Source organism: Lissotriton vulgaris, chromosome 1_1 (genome assembly GCF_964263255.1).
Source record: "Lissotriton vulgaris chromosome 1_1, aLisVul1.2, whole genome shotgun sequence".
Classification (NCBI taxonomy): domain Eukaryota; kingdom Metazoa; phylum Chordata; class Amphibia; order Caudata; family Salamandridae; genus Lissotriton; species Lissotriton vulgaris.
Genome location: NC_141685.1, coordinates 1,461,903,226 through 1,461,920,784, shown reverse-complemented (window position 1 = coordinate 1,461,920,784; position 17,559 = coordinate 1,461,903,226). Strand labels below are relative to the sequence as shown.

The window sequence follows — 17,559 nt, the reverse complement described above, 5'->3', positions numbered from 1 at the left end:
GTCAATTAACAGACCTAGTGTTGGTAGACGGCCGGACTCATCGCTCTCTGCAGTGGTGGAACACCAAAAATCTTTCCAAGGGGCGACCGTTCCAGCCAGTTCCCCAAATAGTCTTGACAGAGGACGCATCGCTCTCCAGCTGGGGAGCCCACATACTGCAACACACCATGCAAGGGAGGAGGACACCACAACAAAAGTTACTCCATATCAATCACCTGGAGTTACTAGCTATATTCCTAGCACTGAAAGCTTTCCAAAAGCAAGTATCAAACAAAGCTGTGTTAGTCAGCACGGACAACATGACAGCCATGTATTACATACAGAAACAGGGCAGAACACACTCTCTGCAACTCTCTCAACTAGCACAGAACATATGACAGTGGGCTATACCTAATAACATATTCCTTCTAGCCCAACATGTTCCAGGAGTACAAAACACCACAGCAGATCTGTTAAGTCGTCAGACACAACAGACCCACGAGTGGGAACTTCATCCGCAAGTTCTTCAACCATTCTTTCAGATGTGGGGACAACCTCTGATAGACCTCTTTGCCACCCACGAAAACGCCAAATGTCCAAGCTTCGCCGCCAGATATCCACACCCACTGTCCAAAGGCAATGCGATCTGGATGAACTGGTCACTTTTCCACCTCTACCACTCATGCCACTAGTAGTACGCAAACTACAGCAGCATTCTCTGACCCTCATCCTAGTTGCTCCAACGTGGGCCAGACAGCTGTGATACACCACACTGCTACAACTGTCTGTAGTACCGCACCAAAAACGATACCTGTCTCCACACCTTATAACACAGAACCGTGGAGAGATCAGGCACCCGGACCCAGCTCAGCTCATCCTTGCAATCTGGCTCCTGAAATCCTAGAATTTGGATATCTTAACCTTTCTCCAGACTGCATGAATGTCATAAAAGAAGCTAGACGTCCAACCGCTAGAGCATGTTATGCAGCTAAGTGGAAACGCTTTGTAATATATTGTCACAACAACAATATTAATCCCCTAGACGTGTCTATTCAACACATCATAGGATACTTACTGCACCTCCAAAGATGTAACTTAACCTACACGTCTATTAGACTGCATCTTGCTGCAATAGCAGCATATCTGCAAAACAGACAGCATCTATCTCTGTTCAGAGTGCCTGCTATTAAAGCCTTTATGGAAGGCCTTACGAGAATAATTCCTCCCAGAGTACCACCTTCACCTGGGTGGAATTTAAATTGCTCTCACACGGCTAATGGGACCTCCTTTCGTACCCTTGCATACATGTGAACTACCATTTTTAACATGGAAGGTTGCGTTCCTAGTAGCTATTAATTCTCTGCGGAGAGTTAGTGAACTACAAACACTAACCATTCAAGAACCTTTCTTGCAAATGCATCATAATAAGGTAGTTCGCCGTACTAATCCAAAATTGCTGCCCAAGGTCATTTCTCCCTTCCACCTCAATCAATCTGTGGAACTGCCCGTTTTCTTCTCGCAGGCACAGACAGTAGCAGAAAGAGCTCTTCATACCCTAGATGTCAAAAGAGCATTGCTATACTACATCGAGAGAACACAACCCTTTCGTAAGACCAAACAACTTTTTGTGTCTTTCTCACCACTACACAAGGGTAATCCCATATCAAAATCTTGGATAGCTAGATGGATTGTCAAATGCATACAGATTTGCTACCACAAAGCTAAACGTACGTTATCTGTTCCTCCTAAAGCCCACTCTACAAGGAAAATAGGGGCTTCAATGGCATTTTTAGGGAACATTCCCCTAGATGACATCTGCAGAGCAGCTACATGGTCTACACCGCACAGATTCACAAAACACTATTGTGTAGATGTGCAAACCAAACAACAAGCTAATGTGGGCCAGGCTGTTCTCAAAACATTATTTCAAACTACTGCAACAAATCGGTGGTCGCTGCTAAGAGTGGGTACTGCTATACAATCTATGCACAGTGTGTAATCTGCAGCTCATATGCCTCGAACGGAAAATGATACTTACCAGTATGCATCTGTTCTTGGCATGTAGAGCTGTAGAGTTACACACGCCCACCCGCCTCCTGCTCTAGATCCCAAAAGGTAGGCATATTGCGACAAAAAAGTCAGTGCCTAGTAGGCTTTCAGCCACGGGTGGAATAATTGGGGGAGGGATTGGGGGGGGGGGGTTGCCCTGATATGCCACAAAGGGGGCTGGAAAGACTGTGGCTATTATTTGGGGGGGGGGGGGGGGCATTAGCAGCTCCCACCCCCACGTATAAAAGAGCCAGCGTAATCGCTGGTGACTAGTGGGCTCCCTGGGAAGGAGGGGGTAGATCAGGGGTTACTGCCCCCATCTGCCTCCTAGAAATACTGTTATGTTATGTTATGTTATGTTAATAACACTTCTATAGCACACAGATGCCCCAGCCAAGGGGCGTCCCGGCGCTTCCGGAAGGGTACCCAGACACAACATAGCAGTATGAGAGTGGAAACACACAGATCAAGATCCTAAGAGAAATGAGGGAACAGATGCGTTTTGATGGCTCTCCTGAATTTCAGCAGCTCATCAATTTCGCGGATGTGGGACGGAAGAGAATTCCTCAGCTTTGCAGCCAAAACTCGGAAGGAACGACCTCCCGCCCTGCACAGTCTAAACCGTGGGACCACGACCAGGTTTTGGCCCAGGGATCTCAAAGAGCGCGAGGGCACATAAGGCTTCAGAAGATTATCAAGAATCGGGGGGGAGGCCATCCTGAGGATCTTGAAGGACAGGCAGAGGGTCTTAAAATGGATCTTCTGTGCCATAGGCAGCCAGTGTAGAGAGCGGATGGTACTCTCTGCAGAGCAGAACCTCGGTAACCCCACCAGGGCTCTGGCTGCAGCATTCTGGATACGTTGCATCTGGGCAATTTCAGCCTGGTTGGCCCCCAACAATAGTGAACTGGCGTAATCGAGCCGCGATTGTATGGATGCTTGAATGACCATCTGCCTAGTTGAGGCATCAAAGAACCTCAGGATAGGTCTCAACCCTCGTAAGATAACCAAAACAGGTGGCCGTGACTTTTTTCGTATGGCCACAGAAATTGAGGGCAGGATCTAGCCAGACCCCCAAGTTCTTTACCTCTGTGACTGGAGTAGGGGTTACACCCAGCTCAGGGGGCCACCACGTATCACCCCAGAGATCCGCTCGCTTGCCCACTATCATGACCTCCGGTTTTGTAGCATTAAGCTGGATACAGTTGGTATTCATCCAGCTGGCTACTGCCAAGAGTCCTTCCCGAAGTCTGGGGGCATCAAGGTCGGAGTCTCCACTCAAGGTAACCGCCAGCTGCGTGTCGTCAGCATAGGAGACCATGGTCAAACCCCAATGCTTGACGACCGCAGCCAGCGGCCTCACATAAAGATTGAATAATGTGGGGCTCAATGACGAACCCTGAGGCACACCCAGCTCCAGGGGATAGAATTTGGACTCGAACGGTGGAGTGGCGACCTTGAAGGTCCGATCAGCTAGGAAGGAGCGGAACCAATCGAGTGCAGTGCCCTCAACACCCGCCTCTCGTAGACGTTGAAGTAAGATTCTGTGCAAGACCATGTCAAACGTGGCACTAAGGTCAAGAAGCACCAGTGCCGCAGTCTGACCGGAGTCGAGCACAGACCGAAGATGTTCCGTCATAGAGAGCAAGGCTGTTTCTGTGCTGTGCCCAGCATGGAACCCATTCTGGGAAGGATCCAGAATACATTCCCTCGCAAGATGTTCGATCAACACCTCATTCACGTGGGCTTCCGCAATTTTAGCGGCCCAGGGAAGGAGAGAAATAGGGCGATAGCTCTCAAGTTTAAGAGGGTCCAGGGAAGCCTTTTTGAGTATGGGTGCCACAACGGCCTGTTTCCACTTAATCGGGACGGCGCCTGAAGCGAGGGAAAGATTGATGAGATGGCACACTGGAGGGAGGCAGACAGCAGCAGATTCTCTGAACTGGGCAGGCCTCAGGGGATCCACCTTCTTTTTAAAATCGCCGCTTGTACTGTTGTGAACAAATACTATTTGCACAGTATTATTTTAATTACTGCTAGCACATTAGCAAAGTTACCTTCTTGTGTGCACAATACCGCTTATCTCCCCGTTCCACCGCAGCTTGTGCTGTTTGTTGTGGAGGGAGTGGACTAACGCGGTACAGAGGGAGTCATTTCACCCTCACTTCCGGGGGCCATCTTGGAGAGCTGACGGTCTAGTGGTTGCACTAGGACCATCAGGAGCCTCCTATTTAGGGCGAGCATTTCCTGCCGCGCTAAAGCCAAGCATTTACCTGCACTGAAACTCTGTTTGCTGACGCGCTGCTGTAGCAGTTTGACCACGCTAGCACGCTATTGATTCTTATCTGTGACACCTTCTTTTTAAAATCGCCGCTTGTACTGTTGTGAGCAAATACTATTTGCACAGTATTATTTTAATTACTGCTAGCACATTAGCAAAGTTACCTTCTTGTGTGCACAATACCGCTTATCTCCCCGTTCCACCGCAGCTTGTGCTGTTTGTTGTGGAGGGAGTGGACTAACGCGGTACAGAGGGAGTAATTTCACCCTCACTTCCGGGGGCCATCTTGGAGAGCTGACGGTCTAGTGGTTGCACTAGGACCATCAGGAGCCTCCTATTTAGGGCGAGCATTTCCTGCCGCGCTAAAGCCAAGCATTTACCTGCACTGAAACTCTGTTTGCTGGCGCGCTGCTGTAGCAGTTTGACCACGCTAGCACGCTATTGATTCTTATCTGTGACACCTTCTTTTTAAAATCGCCGCTTGTACTGTTGTGAACAAATACTATTTGCACAGTATTATTTTAATTACTGCTAGCACATTAGCAAAGTTACCTTCTTGTGTGCACAATACCGCTTATCTCCCCGTTCCACCGCAGCTTGTGCTGTTTGTTGTGGAGGGAGTGGACTAACGCGGTACAGAGGGAGTCATTTCACCCTCACTTCCGGGGGCCATCTTGGAGAGCTGACGGTCTAGTGGTTGCACTAGGACCATCAGGAGCCTCCTATTTAGGGCGAGCATTTCCTGCCGCGCTAAAGCCAAGCATGTACCTGCACTGAAACTCTGTTTGCTGACGCGCTGCTGTAGCAGTTTGACCACGCTAGCACGCTATTGATTCTTATCTGTGACACCTTCTTTTTAAAATCGCCGCTTGTACTGTTGTGAACAAATACTATTTGCACAGTATTATTGTAATTACTGCTAGCACATTAGCAAAGTTACCTTCTTGTGTGCACAATACCGCTTATCTCCCCGTTCCACCGCAGCTTGTGCTGTTTGTTGTGGAGGGAGTGGACTAACGCGGTACAGAGGGAGTCATTTCACCCTCACTTCCGGGGGCCATCTTGGAGAGCTGACGGTCTAGTGGTTGCACTAGGACCATCAGGAGCCTCCTATTTAAAGCTCACATGGAGCAAACGCGTAGCGGATACGCGCAGCGGGCGCGCCATAGGTGCGCCGGAGGTTCGCCAGAGGTGAGCCCATCTTTGCCCATCCGTGACCATCCGGGGCCTGGGGCCAGAACCCCTGGCCAAAACGTGCTCTATTCCAGGGGTGACCTATTGCAGCTTAACTTGGGCAAGTCTCATCTTGAGCCGGCTACTATACATCGGCTGGCTTGTGAGGGCTTGCTAATTTCACCTAGTAGCATTAGAGGGCGGCAGCGCGCTCCTAACATCTATACCCTGAGTTATGGCCTGCTGAATACACGCTCTTTGCAGAGCCATAAGATGGAGGTCTTCACACTTTTGGAAGACGGGGAGTCAGACGTCCTTGCGCTCACCGAAACATGGCTGGAGGATTGTTCGGCGCCAGATTTAGTGGCGGCCCTTCCAGACAATTATCTGGCAATTCATTTCAACAGGGAGGGAGCCAAGAGAGGAGGGGGAGTAGCCCTTTTTTATCAGACACGCCTCCGCGCCGAAAGGTTTCTCTCCGAAACCCTCGGGGGAGCAGAGGTTATGGGGGTTAAGCTTAGGCGGGGAGCGGTTTGTGTGGTGTTCTTGGTGGTATATCGGCCACCTTGGGCGTCGCCAGACTTCCCGACCCTCTTTACGAGACTGGTCCAGGACCTGCGCACAAGATACGATAAAATGGTTGTTGTCGGGGACTTCAACTATCCTTGGGAAAAATCCCCCAAAGAGGGACAAGCATTACAGATCGAGGAGGCGATCTCCTCCTTAGGTCTTACCCAACAGGTCAAGGGACCGACACATGAGAAAGGACATGTGCTCGACTTAGTCTGGACTACCATGCCAGCCCAGGGTGCTACGGAAATTCTTCCCTGTGCATGGTCTGACCATTCTTTAATAAAGGGTAGACTCTTATTGAGGGGCCACCTGTCCAAACCTGGGGAGGGCTGGAAAATGGCCCGGAAATGGAGAAATCTTGATGGGGATAAATTGGTACACCTCTTGGAACACCCCCCTGCAGCAAAAGAGCAGGATGTCAACGTTGATGTCCTGTGTGGTCACCTCCAGCATAAACTGGGGAGTGCCATTGATGTGGTGGCACCTCTTCGCAGGGTGAAGAAGGTGGCGAGAGGAGCTGGGGCTCCTTGGTACAATGATTCCCTAAGGGAGATGAAACGTGGGGTTAGGAAGAAAGAACGGGCATGGCGTAAAAAATATGACGCCATTGCCAAACAAGAATACGTCTCATCCTTAGCTCATTATAAACTAGCCATACAATCTAGGAAGGCTGCGTTCTTCGAGGAAAGAATAGCTGCAGCAAGAAATCCGCAAAAGGAAATCTTTCGGGTCCTGGCGGAGCTCAGGGTAAATAAAGAGCAAAGTCCCGAGTTCACTCAGGAGGACTGTCAGAGGTTTCAGGACTTCTTCGTAAAGAAGATATCCGATATTTTGGACGAAATTGCTGCAACTACACCCCTCGAATGTCCTTGCCTACCGGACCTTACCGCCCCGTAAAACATCTCACCATTAGTTGAGTTCTCCCCAATTTCTAAACAGGAACTATTTAAAGTCATAGACCGAGTTAAATCGGGTTCCTTGGTGGATCCATGCCCTCCTGACGTATTCAAGTTGGCAGTACCAGGAATTGAGGAAGAGGTTCTGCATTTATTGAACACTTCTCTCCGTACAGGACAGATCCCTCTAGCTTTTAAAGAGGCTCGTCTGATTCCTTTACTGAAGAAACCTGGTTCGGACACGAAGTGTCTGAAAAACTTTCGGCCCATCTCTCAGTTGCCTTTTTTGGCTAAAGTGATTGAGCAGCATGTGTTAGCTCTACTCTCGGGCCATCTAGAGAGTAACAACTTGCTGGAGACCAATCAGGCAGGGTTCCGTGCTAATCATAGCACGGAACTAGTTATGTTATCCATCCTAGATGAGCTAAGAACTCGGGCTAACGTAAAAACACCGAGCGCCCTGATACTACTGGATCTCTCCGCGGCGTTTGATACCGTGTGTCACAAACAGCTTCTGTCGCGGTTGAGATCCTTTGGCATCATGGGTACAGCACATGCATGGCTTACATCATTCTTGCAGGGTAGGACACAACGAGTACAGCTGGGAGATCTTCTTTCCACCTCTGCTCCGATCACCTGCGGGGTCCCACAGGGCTCTGCCTTGTCACCCCTACTTTTTAATATCTACCTGCAGCCACTAATCGCCCTCCTGAATAGGATGGACTGCCTAGTGTACAACTACGCCGATGATACCCAGATAATCATCCGGCTGGATGATGGCCCGGGAGCATCCACTAGGCTGCAGGACATACTGAAAGCCACGGTCAACTGGATGTCCGAGAACTCCTTGAAAGTCAACCCGGATAAGACGGAAGTGTTGCCCATTTCTATCTCGGGCAACCCTTGGAGTGAGAAATTTTGGCCTATGGAGCTGGGTACACCACCGAAACCAGCATCCGCAGTCAAAAGTTTAGGCCTATATGTGGATAACAAATTATCCATGGAAAAACAAGTTACCACGGTAGTGGGTACCTGCACAGGCCTTCTAAGACAACTAAGGAAGATCTCTGCCTTACTTTCATTCCCTACTCTGAGACACGTGGTCTCAGCCACAATTCTGGCTAGGCTGGACTACGGGAACTCCCTATACATAGGTTTGCCCCAGCGGCTGCTGGACAAACTACAGGGGGTTATGAATGATGCAGCGAGGCTGATCTATAAAAAAACCAGGACTGCTCATTCCTCTCCCTTGATGCAGGAGTTGCACTGGCTCCCAATTCGTCAGAGGATTGTCTTTAAAGGATTGTGTATCGCTCACAAGGCTCTGTATGGCAAAGCACCAAAATATCTGAAATCCCGACTATCCCCCTACACACCGGGTAGGACTTTGCGCTCGTCGGACGCTACTCTTCTGTCCCAATCCCGCTTCAAATTGACCACGGTGGGGGGGCGTGCGTTTTCCAACACGCTCCCAGCCTTATGGAACAAACTGGCCCCAGAACTCAGGAAGGAAAGTAACTTACTATCCTTCAGAAAAAAACTAAAAACTGTACTGTTTAAACAAGCATGGAACAGACCTTAGGTGCACAGGTGGGTTCAAGTGAATGTAACATCTCACCACGTAAATCTGGACAAACAGCGCTTAGAGACCCCGGTGGTTATAACGCGCGATATAAATAAAATAAATAAAATAAAATAAATAAAAATAAATCCTCTGGCGAGCCCGATTTAATTTTAGAGGCCAGCTTGTAAAATGCCTCCATCGACAGACTAGGCAGTGAGGATAAGGCCTCACCTATGGCTAGTGTGGGACTAGAAGGCTCATCTACCTGCTCGATGGTGGGGAAGGCACGATAAATAGCTTGAACCTTTTCAATTAAAAAAGCAGCCAGATTTTCACAGTGATCCACAGAGCAGACTTCTGCTGCAGTGGCTCTTTTGGCCGTCAAGTCCTTAAGGACTTTGAAAATTAGCTTGGACGGATTGGGGCTATTTCTAAATTCCTGGGAGTAGTAGGCTGCACGAGCTCTACATACCGCTCTGTGATATAATTTGATTTTAGAGAGATAGACCGTTTTTTTTCCGGCCTCATAGGATTTCCGCTATTCCCTTTCTGCCTGTTTACAGGCTTTTTTTAACGGTACCAGGGAACTGTGGTACCATGGGCTGGGTTCTCTGGAGCGGTATTTAGTCCAGGCAGCGGGGATCAGAGCATCCAAAGCGCGAGAAACCCAATCGCAAAATGCGTCATACCCGGATTCTACACTGGGGCAAGAGCCTAGTGGGTTGACCTCCAGAAGATGGTGAAAGTCCTCCAATTTGAGTTTCTTCCAGTGGCGTTTCAACACTACTCTATCCAGGAGCTTGAACGGATGCTCTTTAATCACAAGAGAAATTTTCACCAGAAGATGATCAGTCCAGATCAGAACTGGGCCTGGCTACCTTGGCCCCAGTTAAATTCGTAAAGAAAGGATCAAGAATATGGCCCCCGGGGGAGGAGCCAAGCTCGCGACCGTGATGGCCGCGTTGTAGCTCGGCTCCGTCAACCTTCCTGCCTGCACCATAAATCCTGTACCTTATCCTGCCCCGAGGAGACACATTCGACGGAATATGGAACTATGAAAAGCTGCTTGCACTCACCGTTTGTCCCGGGTGCTCCTGGGTGCCGCGGATCTTGAGCTGTGCCCTTGTTTGCTCCGGAGCCTCCGTGGCGTTCAGGCCGGGGACTCGCCTTCGACGGTCGGCCGGAGCAGGGTATTGACGCCGACCCCTGGTGGAGGAGAGGGGTCGGCTGGAGAAGCCATTGTGCGGTTGGACCGGTGGCGACTGACCGGGCCCGGTCTGGTGGCCCGGGGGCCCAGCAGCGGGGCGCTGCCTCCCTCGGACGGGGGTTGACCGTACAGGAGGCTTGTCCCCCCCTTTGTTCTCCTGTCCGGCTATCTTGAAGCCCTTCGCCCGGAATCGGCAGGCGGCGCCCATGAGACGGTGGCGCCGGCTACCCCCAATGTCCTGGTGGCCCATCTTTCTGCACCAAGATTGCCATTAGCGGGAACCGGCGAACTTCCGCTCAGCCTTGTCTGACGGCCCGGATCGGGGTCGGGGACCGTAGCGGCCTCATTGCGCCGACAAAATGGCGGTCGGCGCCCCGGGTCTCGGACCTGTTTGGGGCGGCGAAACTGGCCTGTCGAACTGCACGTTGGCTGGAGAGGGTGGGAGTGAGCCCACGATTGGCGATGTTTTCGCCGCCTTGTGTTTCTGGCGTGCAACCATGGCTTTTGCTGCAGCTGTGCATGATAGCGGCTCGGCCGCCGGGCTTGTTGAGCCGCCCCCCATATGTGCGGCCCGACCGAGGGGATGTGCTGCGTGGTCTCTCCCGGCTGTTGAAGAGAATGCGACCGCCGTTCATCAGAGAGTTCACATGTCTGTTGCCTCGAGTCTCCAGGAGGTTTTACTTGAGGTGGACATGGGAGAGGGCCCCACGCTGGGGTCCGTCCAGGTCAGTCTCGCTGGAGTACCCGGCGTTTTTTTGCCTCGAAATGCTTGGAGGGGGTCCAGCGATTGCAGTGTCGCAGCCAGGTGGGCGATAGATTAAGAGGCCGGACAAAGTAAACTGATGGCTGATAGAAATTCTAAAAAAAGCGCTTTCACACCCTGCTAGATCCACTACCCTCCATTCACATGGATAGCAAGACTTTACGACTACAGCAATGCCACCACCCCTAGATGACCGATTGTGTGTGAAGATGGAATAGTCAGAGGGGAGTGCAAGATTCACGGCAGCCGCATCAGCTTCTTGGAGCCATGTTTCCGTCATAAAAAACACGTCTGGTAATTCCTCACCAATGAGATCATAAAGTTCTGCGTGGTGCTTCGGAAGGGATCTAATATTCAGATTCCAAACCGTAATATCTTGAGAGACCAAAGGTCTACTACGGGGGGGCTTAACCGGGGAAGACTCCGTTAGGGCAAAGATTGGAGCGGGGGCAGTAAGAGACCATACCCCACAGGCACAAACGTACGGGCCACAAAGGGGACTAACCGGCCCATGTTGGCAGTGTGAGACAGAATGCCTGAAACCGAGCAAATCAGCCTGGGAGTAAACGTACCTCGGCGGCATTTGCAGAAGAGACCCACACAAGCAGAGCACGGGCACAGACGAGCAGGACTCTGGCTTGACTCAGGCGCGATGAGGGCGCTCCCGCTGCGCGATACCGCTGCGCACAAAGGACTGGTTTAAGAAGGGAGAGCGCGTGTCTGCTAAAACACTAGACCGCTCAGAATGGCGGCCAGAAACGTCCGAACCACTCTCAAGATGGCGGCCGATTCCCCATGGACTAGGAAACCCCAGAACCGGACCCGCTAAAGCAGCGGTGATTCCACTATTAAAGTGCAGGTAAGAGGAGATGATGCACGAATTTAAAAACAGGGGATAATGAAATAAAATCAACAAAGATGAAAAAAACGGGTAATTAAAAGCGCAGCGCACCTGCAGCACAGCGCAGACATGAGCGTGTCCTCAGAACGCTCTGTAGAGCAAGGGTAGCGTGTCCAGCATTTTTTTGGGGGGGTGGGGGCATTGGCATGCCCATTCTGTGCAGCCCCCACCCGGCTGCCCAGAATGGGCATGCGTGGCAGATAAGGGGCTGCTGCCCCCTTCTGTCCCTAGGGGGGGCAGAAGGACTTGCATTTTTTGAGGGTTGGTTGGGGCATTAGCCCCCAACCCTCAAAGTCAACGGAAATAAAAACCCTGGTGAATAGTGGGCTCCCCCCGGGGGAGCAGATTGGGGGCTACTTCCCCCATCAGCCCCTCAGGGGGCCGGGGAAAAGGAAGGACTGTAATTTTGCGGGGTGGGGGCTTTGTCATCCCCATATTGGGCAGCCCCCACCCCTAATTATAATGAGAAAACAAATCCCTGGTATCTAGTGGGCTTTCCACGCCCCAGGGGCACAAACAGACTGAATTTACCCAATTCTATATGGGGAGCAAAGGCCCTCCCTGGTGTCTAGTGGGTGGATCCCTGCTCTGGGATTGCCCTCCTAACTTTCTACGTGCTCAGGGGGCTGAGATAGCATGTAGAAAGTGAAACTGAAATGAGCCTATTGGTTCATTTCAGTTTCTCTGCAATGAGGTCAGCGCAACGTGCACGCTGATCTTCTTTGCACAGAAACAAGAGGCAGCCTGGGGAAGGGGGTCGGGGGTGGAAACCCTCTGGTGCCTGCAGCAGAGGGATTTCCCCTGCCATGTGCAAGGACGGATGGCCGGGTGCCGTCCTGCGCCACACTAGCACCGTGGCATGACGGCTCCCGGCCGTCCTGGTGCACACTAGCACCGTGGCGCATGACGGCTCCCAGCCGTCCTGCGCATGGAAGGGGTTAAACTGTGTTAAGAGTATGTTTCATGCCTAACTAGAAAAGTACTCACCATGTTATTCAAAAGTAATCTTAAACTAATTACAAGCATTTTTTTTAACAGTTTACAAATCGTTTTCTCAACTGCAAAAGTAATCTGAGTGTTTCCTCAAAACCAGTATTTACTGTATTTTGAACAGTATAATTTTATGAAGAGTTTAACTTAATTGCTACTAAGTAAATCTTGGTTGTAGAAATAAAACAACAAAACAAATGCTTTTTATAGAAACAATTGATCTGAATTCAATCTTTGAGTGTGTGACATCATTTTTTGCCTGAGTGTTTACAACAAATGCTTAACACTACCCACCTGATAAGCCTGACTGCCTAACCCCACTACTACAAAAGTGAGAAAGGTATTATCTACTTTAGCCTCTGCTATACCTTTGGGTATCCACTGTACTCTGTGCACACTATACCTTATCTTGGTATAGTATATACGGGAGCCAGCTTCCTACAAGACTCCTCTGTATAGCTGCTGTTTTAACTGCTTTTAACAGTTGAATGTGAGAAAGAGTGCTAATTTCCACATGACAAACTATTCATTTGTACGTAGTATTTTTTCAAATGTGTCTCTCTTGTCTGTGAAAAGGGAAAGAAAAGAGTTTAGTCGGCCCATGCCTTGGTGGCAAATCACTGAAAACGCTGACTTTAAGTCTAGTGTGTCTTCCTCACCATTGTAATAGCCCATTCTTTTAGTAGTAAACCCATCTCAGCAAATCTATTGCTAAATTTAACTGGTAACTCTAGGTCATTTCATACATGCTACAATTTATGGGGTGCTGATGCGAGGATTGCTGGAACAATATTCCAAAATCTGTTTAATAGAAAGTCCTTAAATTACACCTATGCTCAATTTAGGTAGGCTCTCTATGGGAAGTTTATCAGAAGATAGATTGCAACACTTCAAAATCATTTAGTTCTCTTGAACACAAGGTGTTCAGTTGAATACAGCCACTATGTCCTCCACTTTCTCTTCACAGATAAAATGTGCAAGTGACACCTTAGTGTTTACTTGTGAGTAAAATGGCACGCTGTTACACATAGGCTGTTGGTTATACTTTGGGTAATTTTAAAGGGTCCAGTGCCTTTTGAGCATGACCTTGTTCACCTGTGATTCTATGACATATGCGGTACTAAACTGTGTTGCTGGTTCAGGCACCTAGTCTTTGATGGGCCTGACCATAGGTTTTAACTAATATTTCTACTTGCCAATGTTTAAATTTTGTACTTTATGTGCATTTCTTTCAGGCGATAAATCTCCCCCTAAACTTGAACCGTCTGATGCCTTACCACTTCCTTCAAACTCTGAGAGTAATTCGGAGCCGCCAACTCTCAAACCTATAGAACTCAACCCAGAGCAGTGCAAGCTTTACAAGAGAGTCACCTTTGATAACAAATTGAATAGCACGTGTGCTCGAAAGGAAATGGTTAATGGACATGCTTCTGAACATTTCCTGAAGACCAGTGATCTTGATGATTCCACGGCTTCTGAAGCAATTGATTCTTCAAGTGAAATAAACCGACGTTCATCCATTCTCTTCCGCAAATCAAAAACTGTTTGCCCACAAACATCTGCAAAAAACTTTGAAACCCAGCCAACTACCCCACAGCCTGGGACCAAAACAATATTGTCTGTAGTCCTGCCAAGACTAGAAACGCTGCTGCGGCCAAGAAAAAGATCAAAGAGTACATGTGGGGATTCTGAGATGGAAGATGAGACCACTATCAAGCAGTTTGACAAAGGTACAGATACACATTACACTTTCACAGTATTTCAGTGCTATTAAGTAGGAAAGTAATTTACCTGCATGCTTGAACTACTGCTTTAAAAAGGAAGGGCTTTGACATGCTTTTCAAAGTCGAGGCGGCATATTTACAGTTTCACAGAAATGTTGTAAATATTACATTGTATTTGGTGCTCAACTTTGCACACCCTCTATTACAGCAGCACTTGTCCTTGTTGCATCTGCCTTGAAGTGACATTACTATCCATATAATAAATGTCTAGAGGCAGATGCGTCCAGTTGTTGACAAAATGGTGTGTTTGGCTGAACATGTTTTTTGAAGACTCCCAAGAGTCACTTCTGTGGAATGGAAATGTGTAAGCCTTTTTGATTAATGAGTTGGTGTAAAAAGCTAGTATTCCCAATCAACTTTTCACATACAAGCTCTTGTGCGATATTTGTAAGCTTACTCACGTGGCCCTTTCCGATTACGGGAAGCCCCCGAATTGGTGAGTATTTCTGATGTGTCCTTTGTGGACAGAGTATTTTGGAATTTGATGTAGATGAAGAACAACAGGTGGGTTTTTCTTCAGACTACTCTTCTTTTCCACAGGACGTCTGTCCTGGAATTTAGCTACGTTGTTCCCTAGTTGTCATAACTACTTAGTTGAATGTCAAGTTTTGGGTGGCACTCTGTGAACAATGTTCAATCTTCCTAAAAAGGCTTGGAAGTTTGCCAAGTACACACCGTTTATACTTCACAGCATTTTAAACCGTACTCTGTAAAGTATTGATAGTGCTTTGAGTCAGTCCATTGTTGCTGTTGCCTCTGTCAGAAACGTGAATTGCAGGACTTTTTTTTAACTACATTCATTTAATCACTTTGCATGAAGACATAGTACTCTTTCATGCAAATCCAAGCAGAATTCTTAAGCTAGGTGTCTGCTTCCAGTCCAGATGAGCCATTAGGCTTCCTAGCTCTAACATTGTAACGGCCACCAATATCAGTTGTTTTTAGCCCATAAATTTGTGATTTTAGCAGAGATTTCTAGTTTATTGTTGAGGAGACCGCAACACTGCAGACTGCACAGTTGTAAAAGCAAAAATAACTTCATACTCTGTGTTGGTAAAATTATTTAAATATAAACATCTGTTAGTGATTACAGAACAAAGTACTCCCCGGACCTTTTATAAAACAACCTCCTGAACTATCCACATTTATGTACTGTAAAGTTGGTGTGTCGAGTAGAGAGCAGTTTCAGTTAAAGAAAAACTTGATGGAAACTAATCTCTGTGGAATGCTTGTTGCGACTACTTCTTTCTATTACTTTCTCACATTCTTTTTTTTTTCACCAGCTTAGCACTCTCCCTGTGTACCTTTTGCATAAACCAAGTTAGTTCTATCTCTTTTTTGCCCACATACACTGTGGGCAGCTGCAACAATGATCCCTTTCGTTTTTCGCTGACACAGTTCTGGACTTTACATGAACATGTTTTCGAGAGGGGTTCGAATGCAGAATGTAACCATAGTCAACAGTGGTGAAGGTTGATGCTTCATATGAATTTAATGTAAATGTCCTAAGATTTTTTTGGTATTGCATATCATTAGTGAATTATGTAATGATTTTACTTGTGAAATGAAGGCCTCTAGGTTATGGAGCAGATATACTGGGAAAAGCTCTGTCCCATTGCTGAAGGGGTGTAGGGTAAGCTTAGATATGTTACTTACCTGCCTTGAACTGGCTCGATGAACCAAACAGATATGGTAATCTAGAAGGAAGCTATGATGACCGGTGTGAAACTGCTTGATTTTTCATTTTTTTACATAATTGAGTGCCTCCAGAATATATATGGTTAACTTTTCTCGTTTAAAATACAGAGTGTTCATTTCTACCAAACTGTGTTGGTCACTAGATTTACAAATAACCTGATTTTTACAACTAATCGAATGGTCCTCAGTATGTGGAACGTACACCAAATATTATGCATTTTTTGTTATCTTGAAATCTTTGAAGCAAGGGACATTGTTTCCAATAACGAAAGACGTGGAATATTGATTAGGATATTTTTGATGGGCTAAAAGATATTATCGAACTCTTTAATACATGTTGCTTATTCAAATATCGCTAATACATTGCCTAACTGAAATAAGCCATCAGTTTCATGTTTAATAAGCTTTATTGAGACAAAAATCAATACAATATAACATAGGCCTAAAGTATAATAATATAAAGGATAATAGGTAAGCGAAATATAGTAGGCAACACATCATATTAGCTGTTTACATTTTTGGAATATAATTGGAAAAAGAAGAGAGCAGGGAGGGGAAGAAAGAGGGGAAAGAAGGGGTAGAAAAAAATATTTACAAACCATAATTAAGAAGTAATATGATAATATGCTCTATAAACTATAAAATATGATAAACAAGTAAACTGTTGAAATAAAAAATTGCCAGAATTAGAGAGAGAAGGAAAGAGTAAAGAGGAAGGAATTCAAGGAGGTTGGAAGTTTTCAGAACGATGATGAGAAACTGCATTGAAACCCTATTTGAATGAATAGTTAGTGGCAACCAAAAAACATCTCTATTAACATGTGGCTTACATTGAGATGCATAAGCAACATCTAACCTATGATATTGGCATACAGTATTCCACCATGACTTAGTTGAAAGTTTTGACAAACATTTCCAGTTTAACGCAATTTGTTGAAATGCTAAAGCCAACATGAGATCAAACAACCCTTTTTCACAAGATAGTAGATTGATAGATTCTGATAAACATTCCATAAAGAGAAGAAGATTGGACATGGGAATATGGAACTTAAAAATGGTGGATAAACGAGTCAAAATTTGTGACCAAAAAAAACTACAGCGGGGCATGAAAATAGGAGCTGAGAAAGATCGGCTGATGGAAACTCAAAAGACCAGCATTTCCTATTATCTGAGTGTGTAAAATTAGCTATAGAAATGGGTGTAAAATATAATCTATGATACAGAAAAACATAGATTGAGTAGTGGAGGCAGATCTCAAGATCTTCAATGACTAGTCCCTATCTTATTCCACATATTAGTAGTAAATTGAAAATCTGAATCTGATTCCCAAGCAAACTCCACCTTGGTCTTAATACGATCTGGAGATATCGAGTAGAAGAATGTATAGATTAAGGAAGCTTTAGGACATGCTGCCAACATTTTTAAAGTGGATCCTGTGTAGTTGAAGAATCATCATTAGGGAGGGAATACAAGATATTCAGAATTGATTCCATAAGAATAGAACATTTATATAAAAATGAACTAGGACATTTGAATGTTTGTTGAACAATAGGAAATGAAGAAGTACCATCAAACAAGTCTTTGACCTTGATAATCCCCCTTGCCCTCCAAGAAGACCAATATAAAGATCTATTATTAAGGGTGAAAAGATGATTATGCCAAAGAGGAGATTGTATAAAATTACTTTCTGGAAATACATTT

The 17,559-nt window shown here is 46.8% G+C and overlaps 1 protein-coding gene across 3 annotated transcripts in view; it reads left to right on the top strand.

Moving 5' to 3' along the window:
• BRD1 (bromodomain containing 1) overlaps positions 1–17,559 on the top strand; it is a 536,782-nt gene that overhangs the window by 236,283 nt on the left and 282,940 nt on the right. For all 3 annotated transcript variants that reach the window (XM_086967297.1, XM_086967299.1, XM_086967303.1), the window contains exon 8: positions 13,612–14,106. In XM_086967297.1, the coding sequence (XP_086823423.1) occupies positions 13,612–14,106 (495 nt within the window). The remainder of the gene's footprint in view (positions 1–13,611; positions 14,107–17,559) is intronic.